This window comes from Pristiophorus japonicus, chromosome 13 (genome assembly GCF_044704955.1).
Source record: "Pristiophorus japonicus isolate sPriJap1 chromosome 13, sPriJap1.hap1, whole genome shotgun sequence".
NCBI lineage: Eukaryota > Metazoa > Chordata > Chondrichthyes > Pristiophoridae > Pristiophorus > Pristiophorus japonicus.
Genome location: NC_091989.1, coordinates 133,550,212 through 133,577,616, shown reverse-complemented (window position 1 = coordinate 133,577,616; position 27,405 = coordinate 133,550,212). Strand labels below are relative to the sequence as shown.

General features: G+C 45.2%; 2 protein-coding genes across 2 annotated transcripts in view; both read left to right on the top strand.

Annotated features, from left to right (window-relative positions):
• Nucleotides 1–26,452, top strand: part of nod2 (nucleotide-binding oligomerization domain containing 2) — an 83,912-nt gene extending 57,460 nt beyond the window's left edge. Inside the window, exon 13 of the mRNA XM_070898018.1 lies at nt 26,375–26,452. Within this exon, the coding sequence (XP_070754119.1) occupies nt 26,375–26,441 (67 nt within the window). The 3' untranslated portion in view covers nt 26,442–26,452. The remainder of the gene's footprint in view (nt 1–26,374) is intronic.
• cyld (cylindromatosis (turban tumor syndrome)) overlaps nt 26,449–27,405 on the top strand; it is a 66,050-nt gene continuing 65,093 nt past the window's right edge. The window contains exon 1 of the mRNA XM_070898023.1: nt 26,449–27,038. Coding sequence (XP_070754124.1) covers nt 26,535–27,038 — 504 coding nt within the window. The 5' untranslated portion in view covers nt 26,449–26,534. The remainder of the gene's footprint in view (nt 27,039–27,405) is intronic.

The following is a 27,405-nucleotide window of genomic DNA, read 5'->3' as shown; positions in this document are numbered from 1 at the left end:
ACTCCCCTGCTCTTCTTCGAAATAGTGCCGTGGGATCTTTTTGATGTCCACCTGATAGAGCACACGGGGCCTCGGTTTAATAGCTCATCTGAAAGACGGTACGAACAACAGTGCAGGCTCCCTCAGCATTGGGCTGGAGTGTTGGCCTAGATTTATGTGCACAAGTCCCTGGAGTAGGACATCAACTCACAAATTTCTGACTCAGAGGTGAGTGTGCTACCCACTAAGCCACAACTGACACAGTCAGGAGGAGGCCAGCATCGCGAGAGCTGAGCGGGTGCAGGAGTACAAAGGGTGGCGGCAGTTTGGAGCAGCGGCAGTCGGGAGGAGGCCAGCTGAAGCAGAGACAAAAAGTTTTAAAAGATTGAAATCATCGACTGTTGGCTGAGTAGCGGCTGGGTGTGTTGTGCTAAGGTTTAAAACTTAGAGGTTCTACTTGATAGTTGCGAGTCTAACTAGAAGGATGGCAGGGCAGCTCAGTCCCGTGGATTGAACATCCTGTGGCATGTGGGAAATCCTGGATGCTTCGCGCAGCCGGAACGACCACGTGTGCAGGAGGTGTCTCCAGCTGCACCAACTCGAGCTCCGTGTTGAGCGGAGTTTGAGCGGCGGCTGGAGTCACCGCAGTGCATCCACGAGACTGAGAGCTACGAGGATAGCACATTTCAGGAGGTGGTCACCCCACAGCTTAAGAGTGTGCAGGCAGATAGGGATTGGGTGACCCCTGGACAGAAGAGGAGGACTAGGCAGGTAGGGCAGGAGACCCCTGAGTCCATCTCGCTCTCCAACCGGTATTCTCTCCTGAGTACCGGTGAGGGCGATGGTGGCTCCGGGGAGTGCAGCCAGAGTCAAATCCATGGCACCAAGGGTGGCTCAGCTGTACACTGGGGGAGGAAGAAGAATGGAAAAGCAATAGTGGTAGGGGATTCGATAGTCGGGGGAGCAGACAGGTGTTTCTGCGGCCGCAGACGTGACTCCAGGATGATATGTTGCCTCCCTGGTGTCAGGGTCAAGGATGTCACTGAGCAGCTGCAGGGCATTCTGGGGGAAAGAGGGTGAACAGGCAGAGGTCGTTGTCCACATCGGTACCAATGACATAGGTAGGAAGAGGGATGAGGTCCTGCAGGCAGAATTTAAGGAGCTAGGAGAGTGATTAAAAAGCATGACCTCCAGATTACTCCGGATCACTGCCACGAGCTAGTGAGTACAGAAATAGGAGGATAGAGCAGATGAATATGTGGCTGGAGAGATGGTGCAGGAGGGAGGGCTTTAGTTTCCTGAGGCATTGGGACCGCTTCTGGGGGAGGTGGGACCTGTACAAGCCAGACGGGTTGCAACTCAACAGAGCTGGGACCAATATCCCCATGAGAGTCGGGGGGGGTGGGGTTGCTAGTGCTGTTGGGGAGGGTTTAAACTAGCTTGGCAGGGGGATGGGAACCTGAAAATAGATTCAGTAGGGAGGGGAGTAAAGCTGGAATTAGAAAGCAAAAATTAAGAAAGTGAGTTTGAAGGAGAGGAAACAAGCAGGAAAAAAGGGGGAAAAAAAGATTTGAAGGCACTTTGTCTAAATGCACGTAGCATTTGTAACAAAATAGATAGTCGGCGGAGGAGCGGCGAGGAGAGGCGGGAGTTCCGGGGTCAAGTCGAGAGGCCTATAAAGGCCAGCCGGTGCAACTGCAGCAGGGAGAGAAGGCAAAAAGGAAGTAGAAAGAAATCAAAAGGTGACGTCACAGCCAAGGGGGTAAGTGATTGGCTGGTGATTGGTGAGTCACTTTTCTTTTTCTTTACTATATCAGTAAGTAATCATTAGCATTGCTATTGCCAAATTAAGTTTATCTAGGGGTTAAGTCATGGCAGGACAACTTGGACATGTGTTATGCTCATCCTGTACCATGTGGGAAATCAGGGACGCCTCCAGTGTCCCTGACGACTACGTGTGCGGGAAGTCTATCTGCCTCCAGCTCCTGACAGACCGCGTTGCGGAACTTGAGCTGCGGGTGGATTCACTCTGGAGCATGCACGATGCTGAGAATGATGTGACTAGCACAATTAGTGAGTTGGTCTTACCGCAGGTAAAGGGTCCACAGCGAGATAGGGAATGGAAGACCAACAGGAAGAGCAGTGCAAGGAAGGTAGTGCAGGGATCCCCTGCGGTCATCCCCCTGCAAAACAGATACACCGCTTTGGGTACTGTTGAGGGGGATGACTCATCAGGGGAGAGCAGCAGCAGCCAGGTTCATGGCACCGTGGCTGGCTCTGCTGCACAGGAGGGCAGGTCAAAGAGCAGGAGAGCAATAGTGATAGGGGATTCGATTGTAAGGGGAATAGATAGATGTTTCTGCGGCCGCAACCGAGACTCTGGGATGGTATGTTGCCTCCCTGGTGCAAGGGTCAAGGATGTCTCAGAGCGCGTGCAGGACATTCTGAAAAGGGAGGGTGAACAGCCAGTTGTCGTGGTGCTTATAGTTACCAACGATATAGGTAAAAAATGGGATGAGGTCCTACAAGATGAATTTAGGGAGCTTGGAGTTAAATTAAAAAGTAGGACCTCAAAAGTAGTAATCTCAGGATTGCTACCAGTGCCATGTGCTAGTCAGAATAGGAATCGCAGGATAGCTCAGATGAATACGTGGCTTGAGCAGTGGTGCAGAAGGGAAGGATTCAAATTCCTGGGACATTGGAACCGGTTCTGGGGGAGGTGGGACCAGTACAAACCAGATGGTCTACACCTGGGCACGACTGGAACCAATGTCCTAGGGGGAGTGTTTGCTAGTGCTGTTTGGGAGTTAAACTAATATGGCAGGGGGATGGGAACCTATGCAGGGAGACAGAGGGGAACAAAATGCAGACAGAAGCAAGATAGAAAGGAGAATAGTAAAAGTGGAGGGCAGAGAAACAAAAGAAAAAAAAAAGGGCCACTTTACAGCAGAATTCTAAAGAGTCAAAGTGTGTTAAAAAGACAAGCCTGAAGGCTCTGTGCCTCAATGCGAGGAGTATTCGGAATAAGATGGATGAATTAACTGCGCAGATAGCAGTTAACGGATACAATGTGATTGGCATCACGGAGACATGGCTCCAGGGTGAACAAGGCTAGGAACTCATCATCCCAGGGTATTCAGCATTTAGGAAGGATAGACAGAAAGGAAAAGGAGGTGGGGTGGCGTTGCTGGTTAAAGAGGAAATTGATGCAATTGTAAGGAAGGACATTAGCTTGGATGATGTGAAATCGTTATGGGTGGAGCTATGGAATAACAAAGGGCAGAAAACGCTAGTGGGAGTTGTGTACAGGCCACCAAATAGTAGTAGTGAGGTTGGCGACAACATCAAACAAGAAATAAGGGATGTGTGCAATAAAGGTACAGCAGTAATCATGGGCGACTTTAATCTACATATTGATTGGGCTAACCTAACTGGTAGCAATGCAGTGGAGAAGGATTTCCTGGAGTGTATGAGGGATGGTTTTCTAGACCAATATGTCGAGGAATCAACCAGAGAGCTGACCATCCTAGACTGGGTGATGTGTAATGAGAAGGGACTAATTAGCAATCTTGTTGTGCGAGGCCCCTTGGGGAAGAGTGACCATAATATGGTACAATTCTTTATTAAGATGGAGAGTGACAAAGTTAATTCGGAAACTAGGGTCCTGAACTTAAGGAAAGGTAACTTTGATGGTATGAGGCGCGAATTGGCTAGATTAGACTGGCAAAAATTACTTAAAGGGTTGACGGTGGATAGGCTATGGCAAACCTTTAAAGATCGTATGGACGGACTTCAACAATTGTACATCCATGTCTGGAGTAAAAATAAAACGGGGAAGGTGGCTCAACCGTGGCTAACAAGGGAAATTAAGGATAGTGTTAAATCCAAGGAAGAGGCATACAAATTAGCCAGAAAAATTAGCAAGCCGGAGGACTGGGAGAAATTTAGAATTCAGCAGAGGAGGACAAAAAGGGTTTAATTAAGAGGGGGAAAATAGAGTACGAGAGGAAGCTTGCCGGAAACATAAAAAATGACCGCAAAAGCTTCTATAGATATGTGAAGAGAAAAAGATTAGTGAAGACAAACGTAAGTCCCTTGCAGTCAGACTCGGGTGAATTTATAATGGGGAACAAAGAAATGGCAGACCAATTGAACAAGTACATTGGTTCTGTCTTCACAAGGGAAGACACAAATAACCTTCTGGATGTACTAGAGGACCGAAGGTCTAGTGAGAAGGAGGAATTTCCTTATTAGGCAGGAAATTATGTTAGGAAAATTGACGGGTTTGAAATCCGATAAATCCCCAGGGCCTGATAGTCTACATCCCAGAGTACTTAAGGAAGTGGCCCTAGAAATAGTGGATGCATTGGTGATAATTTTCCAACAGTCTATCGACTCTGGATCTGTTCTTATGGACTGGAGGGTTGCTAATGTAACACCACTTTTTAAAAAAGGAGGGAGAGAGAAAACGGGTCATTATAGACCGGTTAGCCTGACATCAGTAATGGGGAAAATGTTGGAATCAATCATTAAGGATAAAATAGCAGCACATTTGGAAAGCAGTGATAGGATTGGTCCAAGTCAGCATGGATTTATAAAGGGGAAATCATGCTTGACAAATCTTCTGGAATTTTTTTGAGGATATAACTAGTAGAGTGGACAGGGGAGAACCAGTGGATGTGGTGTATTTGGACTTTTGACAAGGTCCCACACAAGAGATTGGTGTGCAAAATCAAAGCACATGGTATTGGGGGTAATGTACTGATGTGGATAGAGAACTGGTTGGCAGACAGGAAGCAGAGAGTCGGGATTAACGGGTCCTTTTCAGAATGGCAGGCAGTGACTAGTGGAGTGCCGCAGAGCTCAGTACTGGGACCCCAGCTCTTTACAATATATATTAATGATTTAGATGATGGAATTGAGTGTAATATCTCTAAGTTTGCAGATGACACTAAACTGGGTGGCAGTGTGAGCTGTGAGGAGGACGCTAAGAGGCTGCAGAGTGGTTTGGACAGGTTAGGCGAGTGGGCAAATACATGGCAGATGCAGTATAATGTAGATAAATGTGAGGTTATCCACTTTGGGGGCAAAAACACGAAGGCAGAATATTATCTGAATGGCAGCATATTAGGAAAAGGGGAGGTGCAGCGAGACCTGGGTGTCATGGTTCATCAGTCATTGAAGGTTGGCATGCAGGTAGAGCAGGCAGTGAAGAAGGCAAATGGTATGTTGGCCTTCATAGCTAGGGGATTTGAGTATAGGAGCAGGGAAGTCTTGCTGCAGTTGTACAGGGCCTTGGTAAGGCCCCACCTGGAATATTGTGTTCAGTTTTGGTCTCCTAATCTGAGGAAGGACGTTCTTGCTATTGAGGGAGTGCAGCGAAGGTTCACCAGACTGATTCCAGGGATGGCTGGACTGACATATGAGGAGAGACTGGATCGACTGGGCCTGTATTCACTGGAGTTTAGAAGGATGAGAGGGGATCTCATAGAAACATATAAAATTCTGATGGGACTGAACAGGTTAGATGCAGGAAAAATGTTCCCGATGTTGGGGAAGTCCAGAACCAGGGGACATAGTCTTAGGATAAGGGGTAAGCCATTTAGGACTGAAATGAGGAGAAACTTCTTCACTCAGAGAGTTGTTAACCTGTGGAATTCCCTACTGCAGAGAGTTGTTGATGCCAATTCATTGGATATATTCAAGAGGGAGTTAGATGTGGCCCTTGCGGCTAAAGGGATCAAGGGGTATGGAGAGAAAGCAGGAATGGGGTACTGAAGGAATGATCAGCCATGATCTTCTTGAATGGTGGTGCAGGCTCGAAGGGCCACATGGTCTACTCCTGCACCTATTTTCTATGTTTCTATGTTTCTATGAGTTGACGGCACAAATTGAGACAAATGTGTATGATCTGCTAGCCATTACAGAGATGTGGTTGCAAGGTGACCAGGACTGGGAATTAAATATTCAGGGGTATTTGACAATCCGGAAGGACAGACAGAAAGGAAAAGGAGGTGGGGTAGTTCTCTTGATAAAGGATGGAATCACTGCAATAGTGAGAAACAAATGATCTGGATGTTGAAACAGTTTGGGTGGAGATAAGGAATAATAAAGGGAAAAGGTCAGGGGTGGGTGTAGTCTATAGTCCCCCTAACAGTAGCAACTCTGTTGGTCGGAGTATAAACCAGGAAATAGTGGAGGCTTGTGAAAATAATCATGGGTGATTTTAACTTCCATATTGATTGGGCAAATCAAATTGGTCAGGGTAGCCTTAAGGAAGAGTTCATAGAGTGCATCAGGGATGGGTTCCTTGAGCAGTATGTAATGTATGATACATTCACAGAGCACAAGCACACACAGCTTCCTAACATGGCAGGTAGCTCTCTCGGAAGCCTCCGGAAATCTGCCTGGTTCCGTTTATTATTAACCTTGCACTTGCAGTACACAATACGTCCACATCCACACTGTGGCGCTACAAACATTACACACTTACAGACATTACACTTCTCCCTCCTTAATGAAGAAGTTATTATAACAAACATCATACATAACTTTCATGTTTATACATAACACAGGATATAAACTTATTTTTTTTCCATATTTACAAATTTAACTTGACCACTTGTTTTCTGTTTCGAAGAGGATACCTTCATTTTCGAACAGAACCTTCCAAACATGGTGTCGAATCTAAACTCATTCGAGGCTCATCCTGAGGAACATTTTCCTCCATGGAATTTCCTTGATTTTCATTTGAACTCACTCTAACTTCAGGCTCTTTGTTTTCCTGACTCGGACTCAGACTTTCATTCTGATTCTCTCCTGGATTTGTTTCCAGTACATTAGATTTAGGATTTGCTACTGGTGTATCAAAACTATCCGTTGAGTCAGAAATAATTGAATCATTCCCACCTTCAACTCCTTCCATGTCTGTAGGTAAAATATGATCAATATGAACAAACCTAACCTGTCCGTTATCAAACATCTTTACCAAATATGTGCGAGGACCACATATCTTCACCACTCTTCCTGGTAACCACTTTAACCATTTATGGTGATGGTTCTTCACTCTCACCTTCTGGTTTAATTTCACACTTCTCTCTTTTACTCTACCTCTATCATGATTCTCTTTTTGTCTTAATTGTGTCTCTTCTACGGACTGTGCCAAATTTGGTTTTAACAACGAGAATCTGGTTTGTGGCTGTCGTTTGAGAAACAACTCTGCTGGTGTTCTACCAGTAATTGTATGAGGAGTATTTCGATATGTAATCAAAAAATTAGCCAATTTGTGATCCAACAACAACAGTCGTTTCCTTGGATTTGGATCTAACATTTGTTTTATGAGGGCACGTTTTATAATTTGTACAGTGCGCTCTGCTGCACCATTCGAAGCAGGATGGTATGGTAGAACCTTGGTATGTTTCACACCATTTTTGCTCGTGAATTGTGCAAATTCTTCTGAACGAAATTGTGGTCCATTATCCGAAACAATTTCTTCAGGGAGGCCAAATGAAGAAAATAATTTTCGTAAAATGTCCAATGTTTTACTTGTTGTTATTTTCCACATTGGGAACACCTCAACTCACTTCGAATGGCTATCAATCACAATGAACAATTGTTGTCCTTCTAACTCAGCAAAATCAATATGTAGCCATTGCCACACCCTGGGAGTGGGTGCATTTCTAATTGCATCCAATTTTTCCATGGTTGGATGTAAACCATCTTTGTCTACTCTGTACCCTAAGTACTCCACTGAGTTTTTAAATAACTTACACTTGCGAGCAGACACTCGTACTCTGTGCTTCTCTAGCTATTTGAAGACTTCATTCAACATGTTATTATGAACTTGCCTATTTGGTGCTGAAATTAGTATGTCATCCAAATAACATACTACCCCTTCAATACCTTGCAAAATCTGGTTCATCACCCCTTGGAATATGGCAGGGGCGAAAGACACTCCAAACTGTAGCCTATTAAATTGATATAGGCCTAGATGAGTATTTATAGTCAAACATGACTTGGACTCCTCATCTAGTTCAAGCTGTAAGTAGACATTCGTAAGATCCAGTTTTGAGAAGATCTGACCACCTGTCAGTGTTGTGAACAAATCTTCTATATTCGGCAATGTATTGGGAACATTACCCTCTAGAACCTGGTTTACAGTTATTTTATAATCACCACACAATCTTACCTTACCATCGGACTTAGGTACAACAACAATTACATCGATCTATCTTACAAATAATATTCAGTCTCTAGTCTTTTGAGTTCTTGCTCAACTTTCTCCTTGAGTGCATATGGTATGGAACGTGGCTTGTAGTAAACCGATCTAGCGTCCTTCTGTATCCTGACACTCGCCTTGAAGCCTTGGATCGGACTGTCGGTTTCGCAGAACACCTTCGGATACTTCTTGATAACCTCATCCGTTATCCACAGAAAATCTTACTCCAATCCAGCTTCAGTGAGCTCAACCAATTTCTTCCTAGTAAGGCAGGCTTGTCTCCTTTCACTACTATTAGAGGCAAGTTCTGAAATTGATCTTTATATTTCATCGGTATGGTGATACGACCTACCACAGGAATTTTCTCTCCCGAGTAGTCTCGCAGTTCTATCTTGGATTTCTCCAGTTGGAAATTACACAATTTGTCGTGGTACAGTGACTCCGGTACTACACTCATGGATGTACCCGTGTCAATTTCCATTGGTATCTTGAGTCCCGCAACATCTATGTGGATTTTGATGCTTCCCGAATCGCTGTCTGTTAACCTCGTGCTCCTGATGACGTGTAACTCTAACATCTCCTCGTCTTGTTGTTGTTCTTCCATGCTATGTAGTCTCTTGGGATTTCTACTCATAGCTTTGAACGCTGGACTCATAGCTTTAAAAACTGGTTTACCCTTCAGTCGGCATGCCTTCGCAAGATGCCCAATTTTCCTTGAGAAGAAGCACTCTGCCTTCACGTATGGACAACTTTGAGCAATGTGTTGTCCCAGGCGCCTATAGCATGACTTCGATGCTCTGTTAGAATTTCCAGTTTCTGAGACTTTGGGCCCCCACCATCTTTTACCTTGAACCTGCAGGTGATTTACCTCGGTTGACTGACGATCGTAATTATTATTTAATTCTCGGGAATATTGTTTGGCCATGCCCATCGACCTCACTGTCTGACAAGCAATCTCAAAAGTCAAGTCATCCGTCATCAATAACTTCCTTCTGATCGCATCATTTTTCACCCCACAAACAAAACGATCCCGTAATGCTCGGTTTTGAAAGTTTCCAAAATTACAGTGCATCGAGAGCTTTTTTAATGATATGATGTAATCACTGATACTTTCTTCAGTCTTTTGATTCCGAATCCCAAAACGATAGCTTTCAGCAATTTCTAATGGTTTGGGGTTATAGTGCTGCTCCAGCTTCATTAAAATCTCTTTAAGCATTGTGTCCTTTGGCTCGTCAGGCACAAGCAGATTTACAAGGGTTTTGTATAATGCCGGACCCACCACCGATAAGAAGATTGCTTTCTTATGTTCCAACACAGCCTGGTTCTGGACTGCATTGTCTGGAACTTCAATTATCTTATTTGCAGTGAAATACATTTCTAGCCGATCCACATATGCTTTAAAACGTTCCCGGTCATGTCTATATTCCCCCAAATGACCGATTACACCTGCCATTTTAATCTCTAGCTGTTCACACCATGTGCTGTATTTTACCTTAGATTTTGTAGCTTTTTTCCAAAGACAGAAACTTCCAAAGTCTCTCTGTCGGCTGGCTGAATCCTTCGCTAACATAATTTAAGCTTTAAATCATCCGAAAAATCCCATCTCAATCGCCAAATGTGGCATATTCACAGAGCACTGCACACACAGCTCCTAAGATAGCAGGCAGCTCTCTCGGAAGCCTCTGGAAATCTGCCTGGTTCTGTTTATTATTAACCCTGCACTTGCAGTACACAATACGTCCACATCCACAGTGTGGAGCAACAAACATTACAAGCTTACAGACATTACATAATGGAATGAAACAGGGGGCAGGCTATCTTAGATCTTGTCCCGTGTAATGAGACAGGATTAATAAACAATCTCCTAGTAAAGGATCCCCTCGGAATGAGTGATCATAGCATGATTGAATTTGAAATTTAGGTGGAGGATGAGAAAGTTGAATCTCTAACCAGCGTACTATGCTTAAATAAAGGAGACTATAAGGTATGAGGGCTGAGTTGGCTAAAGTGGACTGGGAAAATAGATTGAAGTGTAGGATGGTTGATGAACAGTGGTGTACATTTAAGGAGATATTTCACAACTCTCAAGAAAAATATATTCCAGTGAGGAGGAAAGGGTATAAGAGACAACATAGCCATCCGTGGCTAACTAAGGAAATAAAGGATGGTATCCAATTAAAAACAAGGGCATATAATGTAGCCAAAACTAGTGGGAGAACAGAAGATAGGGAAGCGTTTAAAAGCTACCAAAGAATGACTAAAAAAATGATTAAGAAAGGGAAAATAGACTATGAAAGTAAACTAGCCCAAAATATAAAAACAGATAGCAAGAGTTTCTATAGGTTAATATAAAAAGGAAAAGAGTGGCTAGAGTAAATGATAGTCCCTTAGAGGACGAGACAGGGAATTAGTAATGGGGAACATGGAGCTGGCAGAAACTCTGAACAAATATTTTGTATCAGTCTTTACGATAGAGGACACTAACAATATTCCAACAGTGGATAGCCAAGGGGATATAGGAAACTTAACACAATCACAATCACTAAGGAGGTGGTACTCAGTAAGATAATAGGACTAAAGGCGGATAAATCCCCTGGACTTAATGACTTGCATCTAGGGTCTTAAGAGAAGTAGCGGCAAGGATAGTGGATGCATTGGTTGTAATTTACCAACATTTCCTGGATTCTGGGGAGGTCCTAGCAGATTGGAAAACTGCAAATGTAACGCCCCTATTTAAAAAAGAGGCAGACAAAAAGCAGGGAACTATAGACTGGTTAGCCTAGCATCTGTGGTTGGGAAGATGTTGGAGTCCATTATTAAAGAAGCAGTAGCAGGACATTTGGAAAAGCAAAATTCAGTCAAGCAGAGTCAGTATGGATTTATGAAGGGAAAGTCATGTTTGCCAAATTTTCTAGAATTCTTTGAGGATGTAACGAACATGGTGGATAAAGGGGACCCAGTGGATGTGATATATTTGGACTTCCAGAAGGCATTTGACAAGGCGCCACATAAAAGGTTAATTGCACAAGATAAAAGTTCACGGGGTTGGGAGTAATATATTAGCATGGATAGAGGATTGGCTAATGAACAGAAAACAGAGAAGGGATAAATGGTTCATTCTCTGGTTAGCAATCAGTAACCAGTGGGGTGCCATAGGGATCAGTGCTGAGACCCCAACTATTTACAATCTATATTAATGACTTGGAGGAAGGGACTGAGTATAACGTAGCCAAGTTTGCCAACGATACAAAGATGGGAGGAAAAGCAATGTGTGAGGAGGACACAAAAGATCTGCAAAAGGACATAGACAGGCTAAGTGAGTGGGCAAAAATTTGGCAGATGAAGTATAATGTCGGAAAGTGTGAGGTCATGCACTTTGGCAGAAAAAAATCAAAGAGCAAGTTATTATTTAAATGTAGAAAGATTGCAAAGTGCTGCAGTACACCGGGACCTGGGGGTACTTGTGCATGAAACACAAAAGGTTATTATGCAGATACAGCAAATGATCAGGAAGGCCAATGGAATCTTGGCCTTTATTGCAAAGGGGATGGAGTATAAAAGCAGGGAAGTCTTGCTACAGTTGTACAGGGTATTTGTGAGGTCACACCTAGAATACTGCGTGCAGTTTTGGTTTCCATATTTATGAAAGGATATACTTGCTTTGGAGGCAGTTCAGAGAAGGTTCACTAGGTTGATTTCGGAGTTGAGGGTGTTGATTTATGAGGAAAGGTTGAATAGGTTGGGCCTCTACTCATAGGAATTCAGAAGAATGAGAGGTGATCTTATCGAAATGTATAAGATTATGAGGGGGCGTGATAAGGTGGATGCAGAGAGGATGTTTCCACTGATAGGGGAGTCTAGAATTAGAGGGCATGATCTTAGAATAAGGGGCCGCCCATTTAAAACTGAAATTATGAGAAATTATGTGGAATTCACTGCCTCAGAGAGCTGTGGAAGCTGGGACATTGAATAAATTTAAGACAGAAACAGACAGTTTCTTAAACGATAAGGGGATAAGGGGTTATGGAAAGCGGACAGGGAAATGAACCTGAGTCCATGATTGGATCAGCCATGATCGTATTGAATGGCGGAGCAGGCTCGAGGGGCAGTATGGCCTACTCCTGCTCCTATTTCTTATGTTCTTATGTAAGAGTGTTATCACTGAGTCAAGGTTGGCAATAGGTAGATCTATGTGAACTCCGAAATAAGTGACGTTCTGGTACTATAGAATTAAATCTCATTTTTACAAACTCATTGTAAGCAGCTCTTATAAAGGTTTTACTTTTTATGGGGTTATTTCTACTCAACATTAATGGTGCTTTTATCAGAATCAAGGACAAAATTCTGAAAAGGAGTTTGATGCAAGGAGTTGTTTCTGTCCCAAACGTTTAGACCAAATGTAATTGTGCTTTTTCTGGGAAATCTATTTCTGGACACCTTTTCACCGCTTCCTTATAGTAGATTGTTCAGGCTAGTAGTATACCGTGACTCTTTAAACTCTCTCTCCCACATTTTTTTTCAATTGGATGTGTTTTGTACAACAGCAATAGGGCCAATAAAAAGGGGAGGTGTAAGGCAGAGAATTGAAGAGCATGAGGCAGGGGAGCCACCCTAAAATTAGCCACACACGTTTCTTTCTGCACCTCCACGCCAACAGATGCACTTATGTCAGCCATCCATACATTGCCCGCCCGCTGCATTTAAATGATGGTAAGTGGGTAGAGATTAGGATTCTGTCCAATTTCCCTCTGTTCCTACTTTACACAGTCAATAGAAGAGATGGCCACAAGGATAGAAGTGGCATGGAGTCTGTGGCAGTGGGAAGCAGGCGGACTGACTGCAAAATTGGATTGATGGCTGCCTCCTCCTTTCCCAAATGCCAGTTCTTTGCCTGCTGGTCTCATTCAGAGCCAACTAAAAATTTAATTCTGCCGCATTAAACAGCTTCTGTCTTTTAAAATATTCCCCGCCAATTTCAGGTGCTGCAGTGGGTGCCTCCTTGGAGACTATAGCACTTCCTTCTCCCTCAGTGGTGGACTCCCCCTGTATAATTAATTGATCCCAATCTGGAGAATGGGGTGGTGTTGGACCGGTCGGTGGAAGTCCTTTTTGACCAATGCTGACATTGAGGAAAATCCTTCCCTTACATTTTATAAATCTCCAGACAACCAGATCAGAGGGAAAAAGGACTATATTTGAAATCAGATGTGTGGCATCTGTAATTGTAAGTGTATTCCTGTTAGCTAATTGTTATTAACTCTGCCTATATTGCAGCGTTTTACACACAGACTCACTTGTAATGAATGATATACTCTTTCTCATACATGAGGTGCCCTTAGTCACCTGCTCAAATGTACAGGTGCGATCTCAGCCTTCTGTTCTGCCAGGATGACTTGTATATTTAAATAGACCATTCTCACAAGGAATACTTTCATTGTAAATCACTGAGCCACTTATCTGTTTCATAGCCTTGGACGAAAAACAAACATTACCTGACTAGAATGCGCTTCTAAGAATCTAAAGGGCTTCTGCCTGACATTTTATTGAAGCAGACTGGAAGTGGACATTAACCACTGGTGTCAGGTGTTGGGATCCTAACTGAGAGCATTGTCAGTTGTCACAGAGTAACTAAACTGTGGATGTTGATCAAGAACTGGATTTTTTTTTGTTTGGAATAATATCATTGCCAAGGTTTGCTGTTGGTTAGCTGAAAACACAGCAAAATGTGACAGAGAAAGGTTTCAACTGAAAAAGGTTAATCCAGTCAAGTAGCAGGGCTTCACAGTGAAATGCTTTAGAAGCTTAGTCCTGGACAAGTGAAATGTGTAAACTGAGGCTTATGCCATAGAAGATAGAATGGATTTCTTAATACAGTGCCTTCTCCTTTAAAGCTGCACTTGTCATCAATGATATAAAAACAGAAAATGCTGGAAATACTCAGCAGGTCAGTCAGCATCTGTGGAGAGAGAAAGAGAGTTATTATCATAGGCAGTTCCTCAGAATCAAGGATAAAGAGAGTTAACGTTTCAAGTCAATGACCCTTGGAGGGAGTGTTTAGTCGCGATGTTGCAGCCATCATGGTGTGGGATGGGCTTGATGGACCAGCTGATCTTTTTCTGCCCGTCAGTTTTGTATGTTCATAATCCTGTCAGGTACTCATCTAATTTGGCCCAATGATATCTGCAGTGAGCAGGCTAATGAGCCTAACGTGGGCCCCAAAATTGAAAAAGCAAATGGCAGTCAATCACTATAGCATCAATTACCATTGGAACAGGTATCTTGGACTGTGGGAGTTCACCTGGATTAAAATGTTAGTGTTTTCCAGGGTTGGCTGGTTTGGCCTCTGACCTCCTTCTCAGAGCAGCATGGTGCTGATGTGAGGTCATGCAACTTTTGCGGAGTGGTGCTTACCCCTATTATTTAAATAACCCATTACCTGGCATTTAGGACAGGATCACAGCAGGAGCATAGCAGCGGGAGAAAGGTGTGCTCAGCTGCACTCCGAATGATGCCATTTCACCAGAATTTCGAAACCAGGGTGTAAATATTGACATAAAACTGTTGCTTAAAAATCATGAAAACATTAAGTAAGATTTGTGCACAAGAACACCATGCCATACTCAAGACTTTTAATAATATATTGGTAATTACTATAATAGCCATGATTTCTGTATCAAATGTTCCATAATTTTAGAAGTTCTAACTAGAAAAAATATACTTCATCCCTTTGTATAGTTTTCTATTTATTTCAGTTTTTAAACATTTTTGATTAAATGAGAAGGAAGGCAGATGGACAGTACTTCCCCATTCCATGTAAAAAACAATATTCATAATCTTATTGTAAAAATGTCAATTTTATTGGTACGATGAAACCTTTAACAGGACATAGTTTGGTGTTTTTGAATTCTAAATACACGCATTATAGCATTAAATTAATTGCTTGCTTTATAATATGACCTGTGTCAGCTGTCACTCAGTTGGTAACACTTTTGCCTCTGAGTCAGAAGGTTGTGGGTTCAAGTCATACTCCAGGGACTTGAGCACAGTTTTCTAGGCTGACACTCTAGTGCAGTACTGAAGGAGTGCTGCATTGTCGGAGGTGTCGTCTTTCAGATGAGATGTTAAACCAAGTCTGCTCTCTCAGGTGGATGTAAAAGATCCCATGGCATTATTTGGAAGAAGAGCAGGGGAGTTACCCCTGGTGTCCTGGCCAATATTTATCCCTCACTCATCATCACTAAAACAGATGATCTGGCTGTTGTGTATCTGTAAAGCATGCACCCCCATGTCCCGCCACCAGGGAGCGCATCCCCTGAAGTCCCAAGGGATCCCAGCAAGGCCCCTAAGGCCTGTTCCTCACTCTGGAGTGTCTTAATAAAGACTGAGGCCACTGTTACTTTAACATCCCTGTGTGCAGTCTCATCTGTGTTAGGAACACAATAAATGGCGATTAGTATACGAATGCAATGCAAAGATGCAGCAAACTGTGGGCATCCTGGAGAAGTTCTCGGAAGGTGAGAACTGGGAAACCTATGTTGAACGGCTAGACCAGTACTTTGTAGCCAACGAGCTGGACGGAGAAGGAAGCGCTGCAAAAAGGAGAGCGGTCCTCCTCACGGTCTGCGGGACACCGACCTACAGCCTCATGAAGAATCTTCTGGCTCTGGTGAAACCCACAGATAAGTCATATGAGGAGCTGTGTACACTGGTTCAGGAGCATCTTAACCCGAGGGAGAGCGTGCTGATGGCGAGGTATCAGTTCTACACATGCCAGCGATTTGAAGGTCAGGAAGTGGTGAGCTACGTCGCCGAGCTAAGGCGACTTGCAGGACAATGTGAGTTTGATGGCTACCTGGAGCAGATGCTCAGAGACTTTTTTGTACTGGGCATTGGCCACGAGACCATCCTACGAAAACTTTTGACTGTAGAGACACCGACCCTCAGTAAGGTCATTGCGATAGCACAGGCGTTTAAGTCCACCAGTGATAACACCAAACAAATCTCTCAGCACACAAGTGCTAGCAATGTTCATAAAATAACTGGAACTGTGTTTGCGAGCAGAAATGTACAGGGCAGAAACCACAAGTCTGCAACTGGCAGCAGGCCTCAGGTGACCCAGATGACTCAGAGTCCCCAACAAAGGATGAATGCAAGGCAATTCACACCTTGTTGGCGTTGTGGAGGCTTCCATTCAGCCTATTCATGCCGCTTCAAAGGGTATGTTTGCAAGAGCTGTGGAGCAATGGGGCACCTCCAACGAGCTTGCAAACGAGCTGCAAGCTCTGTAAAACCTGCTAACCACCACGTGGCAGAGGAAGATCGGTTCATGGTGGATCAAAGCAATTTTGAGCCTCAGTGAGAGGAGGCAGATGCTGAAGTACATGGGGTGCACACATTTTCAACGAAATATCCACCTATAATGTTAAATGTAAAATTGAATGGCTTACCCATAGCCATGGAACTGGACACTGGTGCTAGCCAATCCATCATGAGTAAAAAGATGTTTGAGAGACTGTGGTGCAACAAGGAGCTCAGACCAGCCCTGAGCCCCATCCACACGAAACTGAGAACGTACACCAACGAGCTTATCACTGTCCTGGGCAGCACCATGGTCAAGATCACGTATGAGGGCACGGTGCACGAACTGCCACTCTGGATTGTCCAAGGCGATGGCCCCACACTGCTTGGAAGGAGCTGGCTGGGTAAATTCCACTGGAACTGGGATGACATCCGAGCGCTATCACATGTCGATGAGGCCTCATCTACCCAGGTTCTTAACAAATTTCCTTCCTTTTTGAGCCAAACATTGGAAACTTTTCCGGGGTGAAGGTGCGGATCCACTTTGTCCCAGAGGCACGACCCATTCACCACAAGGTGCGAGCGGTACCTCACATGATGAGGGAGAGAGTGGAAATCGAGCTGGACAGGCTGCAATGCGAGGGCATCATCTCCCCAGTGGAATTCAGCGACCGGGCCAGCCCGATTGTTCCAGTACTCAAAAGTGATGGTATGGTCAGGATTTGCGGCGATTATAAAGTAACTATTAATCGTTTCTCGCTGCAGGACCAAGACCCGCTACCTAAGGCAGACGAGCTATTTGCGACGCTGGCAGGAGGCAAGAAGTTCACCAAGCTCGACCTGACTTTGGCCTACATGACGCAGGAGCTGGAGGAGTCTTCGAAGGGCCTCACCTGCATCAACACGCACAAGGGACTGTTCATCTACAACAGATGCCCATTTGAAATTCGGTTGGCTGCAGCGATCTTCCAGAGAAACATGGAGAGCCTACTCAATTCGGTACCACGCACGGTGGTTTTTCAGGACGACATATTCGTCATGGGTCAGGATACCGTCGAGCACGTACAAAACCTGGAGCAGATCCTCCAGCGACTGGATCGCGTAGGGCTGCGGCTGAAGAGGTCGAAATGCGTCTTCATGACAACAGAAGTGGAATTTTTGGGGAGAAAGATCGCGGCGGATGGCATTCGGCCCAAAGACACCAAGACAGAAGCTATCAGGAACACACCCAGGCCACAGAACGTCATGGAGCTGCGGTCGTTCCTGGGACTCCTCAACTATTTTGATAACTCCCTACTGGGGTTAAGCACCCTCTTAGAGCCCCTACATGTGTTGTTGCGTAAAGGTGAGAACTGGGTATAGGGAAAAAAACAAGTAATTGCTTTTGAGAAAGGCGGAAACATTTAATGCTCCAACAAGCAGCTTGTATTGTATAACCCGTGTAAAAGACTTGTGTTAGCATGTGATGCATCGTCGTACGGAGTCGGGTGTGTATTACAACAAGCTAACGTTGCAGGGAAGTTGCAACCTGGCGCCTATGCCTCCAGGAGCTTGTCTAAGGCCGAGAGATCCTGCAGCATGATTGAGAAAGAGGTGTGTGTTCGGGGTAAAGAAAATGCATCAGTACCTGTTTGGCCTCAAATTTGAGCTGGAAACCGATCACAAGCCTCTCATATCCCTGTTCGCTGAAAACAAGGGGATAAATACTAATGCCTCAGCCCGCATACAAAGGTGGGCACTCGCGCTATCAGCATATAACTATACCATCCGCCACAGGCCAGGCACCGTGAACTGTGCGGATGCTCTCAGCCGGCTACCATTGCCCACCACGGGGGTGGAAATGGCGCAGCCTGCAAACTTGTTGATGATGGTGCAGCTCGCAGACTTGTTGATGGTCATGGAAGCGTTTGAAAATGATAAATTACCTGTCACGGCCCGCCAGATTAGGACTTGGACCAGCCAAGATCCTCTGCTGTCCCTAGTAAAAAACTGTGTACTGCATGGGAGCTAGGCCAGCATCCCCTTTGAAATGCAAGAGCCAATCAAGCCGTTCCAGCGGCGAAAGGATGAGCTGTCCATTCAGGCAGACTGCCTGTTGTGGGGTAACCGTGTAGTGCTACCAAAAAAGGGCAGGAAGACGTTCATCTCGGATCTCCACAGCACACACCCGGGTATAGTAATGATGAAAGCGATAGCCAGATCCCACGTGTGGTGGCCCGGTATCGACTCTGACTTGGAGTCCTGTGTATGGCAATGCTGCGCGTGTGCTCAGTTGAGCAACGCGCCCAGAGAGGCACCACTAGGTTTGTGGTCCTGGCCCTCCAGACCATGGTCGAGGATCCATGTCGACTATGCGGGCCCGTTTCTCGGTAAAATGTTCCTGATGGTGGTGGATGCTTTTTCAAAATGGATTGAATGTGAAATAATGTCGGAAAGCACCGCCACCGCCACCATTGAAAGCCTGAGGGCCATGTTTGCCACCCACGGCCTGCCTGACATACTGGTCAGTGACAACGGGCTATGTTTCACCAGTGCCGAATTTAAAGAATTCATGACCTGCAATGGGATCAAACATGTCACCTCAGCCCCGTTTAAACCAGCCTCCAATGGGCAGGCAGAGCGGGCAGTACAAACAATCAAACACAGCCTCAAACGAGTCACAGAAGGCTCACTCCAAACCCGCCTGTCCCGAGTACTGCTCAGTTACCGCACGAGACCCCACTTGCTCACAGGGGTGCCCCCGGCTGAGCTACTCATGAAAAGGACACTTAAAACCAGACTCTCGCTGGTTCATCCCAACCTGCATGATCAGGTAGAGCAGGCAGCAGCAACAAAATGGTCGCGCCACTGTGTCACGGGAAATTGATCTGAATCACCCTGTGTATGTGCTAAACTATGGACATGGTCCCAAGTGGATCACGGGCACGGTGATAGCTAAAGAAGGGAGTAGGGTGTTTGTAGTCACACTAGACAATGGACAAATTTGCAGAAAGCACCTGGCCTAAATGAGGCTGCGGTTCACAGACTGCCCTGAACAACCCACAGCAGACACCACCTTTTTCGAATCCACAACACACACCCAAAGGATCAACGACACCACCCCGGACCAGGAAATTGAACCCATCTCGCCCAACAGCCCAGCAAGGACACAGCCAACACACCAGAACAGAAATTTGTACCGAGGCGGTCCACCAGGGAAAGAAAGGCTCCCGACCGCCTCACCTTGTAAATAGTTTTCACTTTGACTTTGGCGGGGGAGTGATGTTGTGTATCTGTAAAGTATGCACTCCCATGTCCCGCCACCAGGGAGCGCATCCCCTGAAGTCCCAATGGATTCCAGCATCCCTTGGGAGCACTGTATATAAGCCAGCCCCTAAGGTCTGAGGTCACTGTTACTTTAACCTCCCTGTGTGCAGTCTCATCTGTGTTCGGAACACAATACTGGCCATCATCACATTGCTGTTTGTGGGAGCTAGCAATACGTAAATTGGCTGCCACATTTCCCACATTACTAACAACGACTACACTCCAAAAATACTTCATTGGCTGTAAAGTGCTTTGAGATGTCTGGTGGCCGTGAAAGGCGCTATATTAATGCAAGTCTTTTTTTGGACCACTAAAGAACTAAACAGCAATGCTCTCAAATTTACTATTCGGTTCACTTCAATTACCATTTTTAAAACTCCCTCAAGAGTGGTATGAATCCTGTGACCCATCAGCAAGCTGCTGCTGTAAAATATTCAAAATGATACTGGCCAAATGTTTAAAAACTGAGTTCATATCTTCAATTAGATTATTTGGTCATTATCACATTGCTGTTTTTAGGAGTTTGCTTGTGTGCAAATTGGCTGTCGCGTTTCCTACATTACAACAGTGACGACACTCCAAAGGTACTTAATTGGCTGTAAAGCGCTTTGAGACGTCCGGTGGTTGTGGAAGGCGCTATATAAATCTAAATCTTTCTCTTTTTTTCAAATTGACGTGCTACCTTGCTCTCAATGACATAGGCCATTCACTTTACATCAATGGAATTTGTGATGCATATTTTGATTGGAAAAAATGACCCAGTGGAAATATTAACATGAACTGGGTGGAGTAACATTATTTTGGCAATAACCTTTAAAATACAGACACAGAGTCAATCTTAAACATGGGATTCAATAAAAGATAGTACATTGACATAGAGAATTTAGTTTAATCCCGATACAAACTGTTCAAACAAGTCTCTGCATTATCAATTGCCGTTGCCATGAAGTGACAGCTCTTTGCCTTTGTTGAGCTGGAAAGTTCCGGGACGGGCACGTACTGGGGAAATTCCAGCAGCGCGCACTCGAGGCGCCAGGAACACTCTGTCACTCAGGCTCCGCCCCGCAGCACGGTTTGCGCATGCCCATTCGGCGCCCGGTCCATGTGTGACGTCAATGATTGACACTGACGTCGACCAATCACGGAGCGGACCGCTTTCGCTGCCGTTTCCCATTGGGCAATCCTTTGGGCCAGTAACGAACCCGTGCAATGCAGAGGCGGGACTTCGCATTGGCAGGTTCGCCTGTCGTGCGTTTACTTCCGGCGGGGACATTCTCTTATTTACAGCGGCGGCTCTCCTGGGTTTGTTTCTAATCCAGCGGCTGGGCTCGCGGATCAGGTCCCGGGGAACAGGCCACAGGCTCCGTAAGTGAAACCTGCGAACTACAGTACACTGCGGCGAGAGTGTGTACCGGCGGCGGGGGAAGGGCCCGGGCCGCTGCTCAATACATGAATCCACCCCAGGCTTGCCCCCTTCAGCCAGACTCCGCGGCCATCCTCCCGCACTGCCAGTCAGCAGCTGACACCCCGAGGGCGGCCGATGGTCGGGCAGAGCCGGATTGTGCCCCGTTCAGCTTGGCAGGATTGGACATCATTTTTATTTCCCAATTTTCTGCTCCGGCTCTTCCTCGCCTGCAGGTGTTGGTTACCTTGCACGGTGCCTACACCGTGGCTGTTGCCATGAAGAGCTGAGGTTGACGCTGTTAATATCCGAAAGCTACCTTAGACCGAAATCAGCAGTGGGAAAAAACCCCGACTCTTCTTTCTATCTGCAACCTGGGTTCACTGAAGCCATTTTTTTAATGCACCCTGACCACAATCCTGACTGGTGCAGGTTAGCTGCACAGAGCAGGATTGCACATGTCAACGACTATCTGTTCCGCCTGTGACAGAGACTGTGGCTCACGTGTTGCACTGTTCAGCCACCTAAGAACTCATGTTAAGAGTGGAAGCAAGTCTTCCTCGATTCTGAGGGACTGCCTATGATGATGATGATGATCTGGGAGTTTACTGGTTTAAGAACATAAGAATTAGGAACAGAAGTAGGCCATCTAGCCCCTCGAGCCTGCTCCGCCATTCAATAAGATCATGGCTGATTTGGCCGTGGACTCGGCTCCACTTACCTGCCCTCTCCCCGTAACCCTTAATTCCCTTATTGGTTAAAAATCTATCTATCTGTGACTTGAATACATTCAATGAGCTAGCCTCAACTGCTTCCTTGGGCAGAGAATTCCACAGATTCACAACCCTCTGGGAGAAGAAATTCCTTCTCATCTCGGTTTTAAATTGGCTTCCCCGTATTTTGAGGCTGTGCCCCCTAGTTCTAGCCTCCCCTACCAGTGGAAACAACCTCTCTGCCTCTATCTTGTCTATCCCTTTCATTATTTTAAATGTTTCTATAAGATCACCCCTCATCCTTCTGAACTCCAACGAGTAAAGACCCAGTCTACTCAATCTATCATCATAAGGTAACCCCCTCATCTCCGGAATCAGCCTAGTGAATCGTCTCTGTACCCCCTCCAAAAAGCCAGTATATCCTTCCTTAAGTAAGGTGACCAAAACTGCACGCAGTACTCCAGATGCGGCCTTACCAATACCCTATACAGTTGCAGCAGGACCTCCCTGCTTTTGTACTCCATCCCTCTCGCAGTGAAGGCCAACATTCCTTTCGCCTTCCTGATTACCTGCTGCACCTGCAAACTAACTTTTTGGGTTTCATGCACAAGGACCCCCAGGTTCCTCTGCATCTCAGCATGTTGTAATTTCTCCCCATTCAAATAATATTCCCTTTTACTGTTTTTTTTCCCCCAAGGTGGATGACCTCACACTTTCTGACATTGTATTCCATCTGCCAAACCTTCGCCCATTCGCTTAACCTATCCAAATATCTTTGCAGCCTCTCTGTGTCCTCTACACAACCCGCTTTCCCACTAATCTTAGTGTCATCTGCAAATTTTGTTGCACTACACTCCGTCCCCTCCTCTAGGTCATTTATGTATATTGTAAACAGCTGTGGTCCCAGCACCGATCCCTGTGGCATACCACTAACCACCGATTTCCAACCCGAAAAGGACCCATTTATCCCGACTCTCTGCTTTCTGTTCGCCAGCCAATTCTCTATCCATGCTAATACATTTCCTCTGACTCCGCGGATGGTTCAGCGCTGCACCACGTGCTGCATTTACCTACTGAGCCACTTGGGGAAGCACACTGCCTTTTTAAAAGTGCTTTCTCCAAGAAAGTGTTGCAATTTTGAGATTTTTTTTTCCCAGAGTACAGCCACAGCAATCTATTACATGATATTAATCTTTGATCTGGGTTGACCTTATCAACATCATTGGCAGTCCCTCGAAACGAGGTTGAGTTGCTTCCACGCCCCCAAAAAAGGATGTGTTCACAGGTGTTTCGAATGAAGAACCCAAACTACATCCTCAAGGGTGGAAGATGTCTGTGCGTGGATTTTTTTAACGTGGCCATTGCACACCAACCACCACACGGCTTGACACATCTAGACCTTAGTCCAGTGGTAAGGATTACCTAAGACAACTGGAAACCTACTCTGCCGCACAGACTTAGTGTGCATTGTTGGCCTGTGCTGCCCCTGGCCCCGAACTCATGCCTCCCCTGAGCCCCAATCACATCCCTCCACAGTCTCTTGCCGCTCCTGCTGTATCTGCCTACGCTCCAATCACCGACTTGGACCTTGCTGATGTCACTCTTCGCTGCCGTCTCCCTCCTGCACCAGCTCGTGCTGTACCTTGTGGCATGCCTCCTCGCTGCTCCTTTTATGACCCCGACCTGCCGCTGATGGTTTCTCGCAGGTCGGGGCCTCTACGCTGCTCCCTGGGCCGCACGCCGCTCCTTATGCAGGTACAACAAGTATTCAGGAAGACAAATGGATTTCTGGCCTGGTTCTTCATTGGAAAATGTTGGTTCAGTTTAAGGGCAGAATAATTTTCCTTAAGTCTGGCTTGGTGGGTAGTTTAACATTTGGAAATGAGCAATATTCAGCCCTTGGACTGGGGTTAGACTTGCCCATGCTGCAGTATTTGCCCAACTAATAAAAATGATTGTAAGTATATTTACACCAGTGGACATTTTTGATAGAATGGGGGGTAATTTGTTTTTTTAAACACAGCAAACTAGGCAGACAGGAGTTTAGTTGACAATCTCAAATGAAGCTGTTGGTGTAGCTGCACCAGGGAGGGTGTTCTCACTGTTAAGTCTGTAGTGATCAGCATCTTAAACAGGTGGTTATTCAGTGGTTAACTGACTCCAACCATAGTGAAGTTCTGCTTCAAAGCACTTCATAAACACCCTCATCCAGCCTGGCAGAAACATCAGTTCTCTTCAACAACACAAAAAAAGCCTCACCCAAACAACATTTTCAGCCCAGAATTTTTATTGAATGGATTAAACTGTAGAAAATTGAACGGTGTGATGATATGGATGTGAGACTTGAGCAGGAAGTAAACTTAGCCCCTGAGGATTGGAATTAAAAGAATTCTTGCTTGTGAACTGGGAGCAGTTTACTTTCAGGCTCTTAATGGCAGAATAGAAAACAGGGCTGCCCTGAGCAGGTTCTGTTCAGTTAGGCTGGGTTAGAACTGAACGCTACTTGTTTTTTTTGTATGCCTAATGTTGGCAGGCTGCACCTTGTTGAGTTCAAACATTCACAAGGTGAAGCTATGGCTCTGACAAAGGTAAAATCATCTCTATAGCTATTATTTGGAGCTATATTAATGTAATGAAAAAATCTATGACTTGATTTACATACATTTTTGAAAACTTTAAAAGAAATTCCATCATGGGGTTGGCAAGGCCAGTGTTTATTGCCCATCCCTAATTGCCCTTGAGAAGTAGCCTTCTTAAACCGCTGTAGTTCTTTGGGTAAAGATACTCCCATAGTGCTTTTGGGTAGAGAGTTCCAAGATTTTGACCCAGCGTTGATGAAGCAACAGCGATATATTTCCAAGTCAGGATGGTGTGTGACTTAGAGGGGCACTTGTAGGTGGTGGTGTTCCCGTGCACCTGATGCCCCTGTCCTTCTAGGTGGTAGAGGTCGCGGGTTTGGGAGGTGCTGTTGAAAAAGCCTTGGCGAGTTGCTGCATTGATCTTGTAGATGGTACACACTACAGCCACGGTGCGTCAGTAGTGGAGGGCGTGACTGCAATGTGAATGTTTGAGGCTGTGAATCCTGCTTACTTCAGTAAGTCTCTTCCTGCTCCCACATCATTATCTCTGGTGTCCCCAACGATCTAGCCTTTGCCCCCCTCCTATTTTTCAGCTACATGCTGCTGCTTGGAGACATCATCCGAAAACATAGCTTCCACATGTACGCTGATGACACCCAGCTCTACCTCACCACCACCTCTCTCGACCCCTCCACTGTCTCTAAATTGTCAGACTGCTTCTCTGACATCCAGTACTGGTTGAGTAGAAATTCCTCCAACTAAATATTGGGAAGACTGAAGCCATTGTCTTCGGTCCCCGCCACAACCTCCGTTCCCTAGCCACCGACTCCATCCCTCTCCCTGGCAACTGTCCTGAGGCTGAACCAGATTGTTTGCAACCTTAGTGTCATATTTGACCCCAAGATGAACTTCCGACCGCATATCTGTGCCATCATGAAGACCGCCTAGTTCCAGCTCCGTAACATCGCCTGACTCTGCCCTGCCTCTGCTCATCTGAAACCCTCATCCATGCCTTTGTTACCTCTCGACTTGACTGTTCCAATGCTCTCCTGGCCGGTCTCCTATGTTCTACCCTCTGTAAACTTGAGGTCATCCAAAACTCTGCTGCCCATGTTCTAACCACTGTTCCCTCTAATTTTTATGTTTGGTGTGCAGTCCCTTTACGCAGCCGCACATGCACGGTATCTTTTCCAGCGGAACAGCTGGTGAGTGGCCTGCACGGGACCTCCCAATCGCCATGTGCACGTGGAGCTCGGGGGCGGGGGGGGGAGGAATGTTGGTCTTAACTTGCACCAAACCCCATTCACCCATCACCCCGTGCTCGCTGACCTACATTGGTGCCTCAATTTTAAAATTCTCATCCTTGTTTTCAAATCCCTCCATGGTCTCCCTTTTCCTATCTCTGTAATCTCCTCCAGCCCTACAACCCTCCAAGATATCTGTGCTCCTCCAATTATGGCCTTTTGAGCATTCCTGATTTTATTTGCTCCACCATTGGCGGCTGTGCCTTCAGCTGCCTAGGCCATAAGCTCTTCCCTCCCTAAACCTCTCTGCCTCTATTTCTTTCTTTAGGACTCTCCCTTAAAACCTACCCCTCATCTGCTCTAATATCTCCTTATGTGGCTTGGTGTCATTTTGTTTGATAGCTCTTCTGTGAAGCACCTTGGGATGATTTACTATGTTAAAGGTCCCATATAAATACAAGTTGTTATTCTTTACACTTGTTCAAAACAGTCGTGATTAAGTCTTTGCTGAATAATTCATGTATTTATGTATTTATCTTGCAGATCCTCCTTGTATTTTGTGTAGAAACAAAAGTATGTAATAATGAATAAAATGTTTAGAATAATATTGAAATGCTGTTTTTTTTTCTGTCCAGCTATCCAGGTGAATCTTTGACACATGTACTTCTCTTGAAGAGTTTAGCTTTCTGCTGCAGAATCTAATATGTTTGACAGAATGAAGAGTGGACAACCTTCATGGCCCTTACAATCATAGCAACAAGTTGACTTCGAGATACGATCGTCACACTTTATACCATGATGAGTTCCGCCATCTGGAGCAAAGAGAAATCCAGTGTGATACTTCGCGACGAACCCAAATATTATTTGGTTGCTCAAGAATGTAGTGCAATTGATAAACATACTCAAATACCTTTAAGACTAGCAAAAGGCAGCATGATGATGCTTCATGATCGAGGACCTCACATGTCAAATATTAGCGGTAACAAGAATAAAAGAGGGCATATTACTGTGCAGTGCTTAGAACAGCCATATGTTGTCATGTATGTTGAAGAAAAAGATTTACAAGAAATTGAGGCAAGGGTAGCTGAACTGCTTTTAGCTGTTTCAACCTGTGATGAGAGGCACCTTCTGTCCAAAAACAAACCAAAACTGCAGAAAGCACTCCAAATTGATTACGGGTCTAAGGTTAAAGTTCAGCTGAGGTCTGGCGGAGAAAAGGTTCCTGGTATTGTACGATTCAAGGGATCGTTGCTACAGAGCAAGTTGCTGTGTGAATTGTGTTTTGGAGTGGAATTATTAGTAAGTTCAATTTTTCTTCTTCTTGTCTGTAATAAGGTAAGGGGGTCGGGGGTGGTGAAAGGAGTTGTAAGTGTGTGTCTCTTTCCTATTTAACTTAAGTGTTGAACAATTAAAGGATCCAATCCTTGTATCAGCTGCCTCTACTGCATGCCTGCTCTGAAAAAGCCAATGATTTTCCTGGTTTGTGGAGTGCTGTAACGTATACTGATGGTCACTTATTTCTCTTCTGCCTTTTAATTCAGTGTTTGTCACAATCATACATTTGTTTAACTTGCTGTCCTGGCTTCACTTAGCAGCATATTCACATGGTAACATTTGACACAGATTTGGGAAATTTAAATTTAAAACAACCCTTTGGAATTCCAAT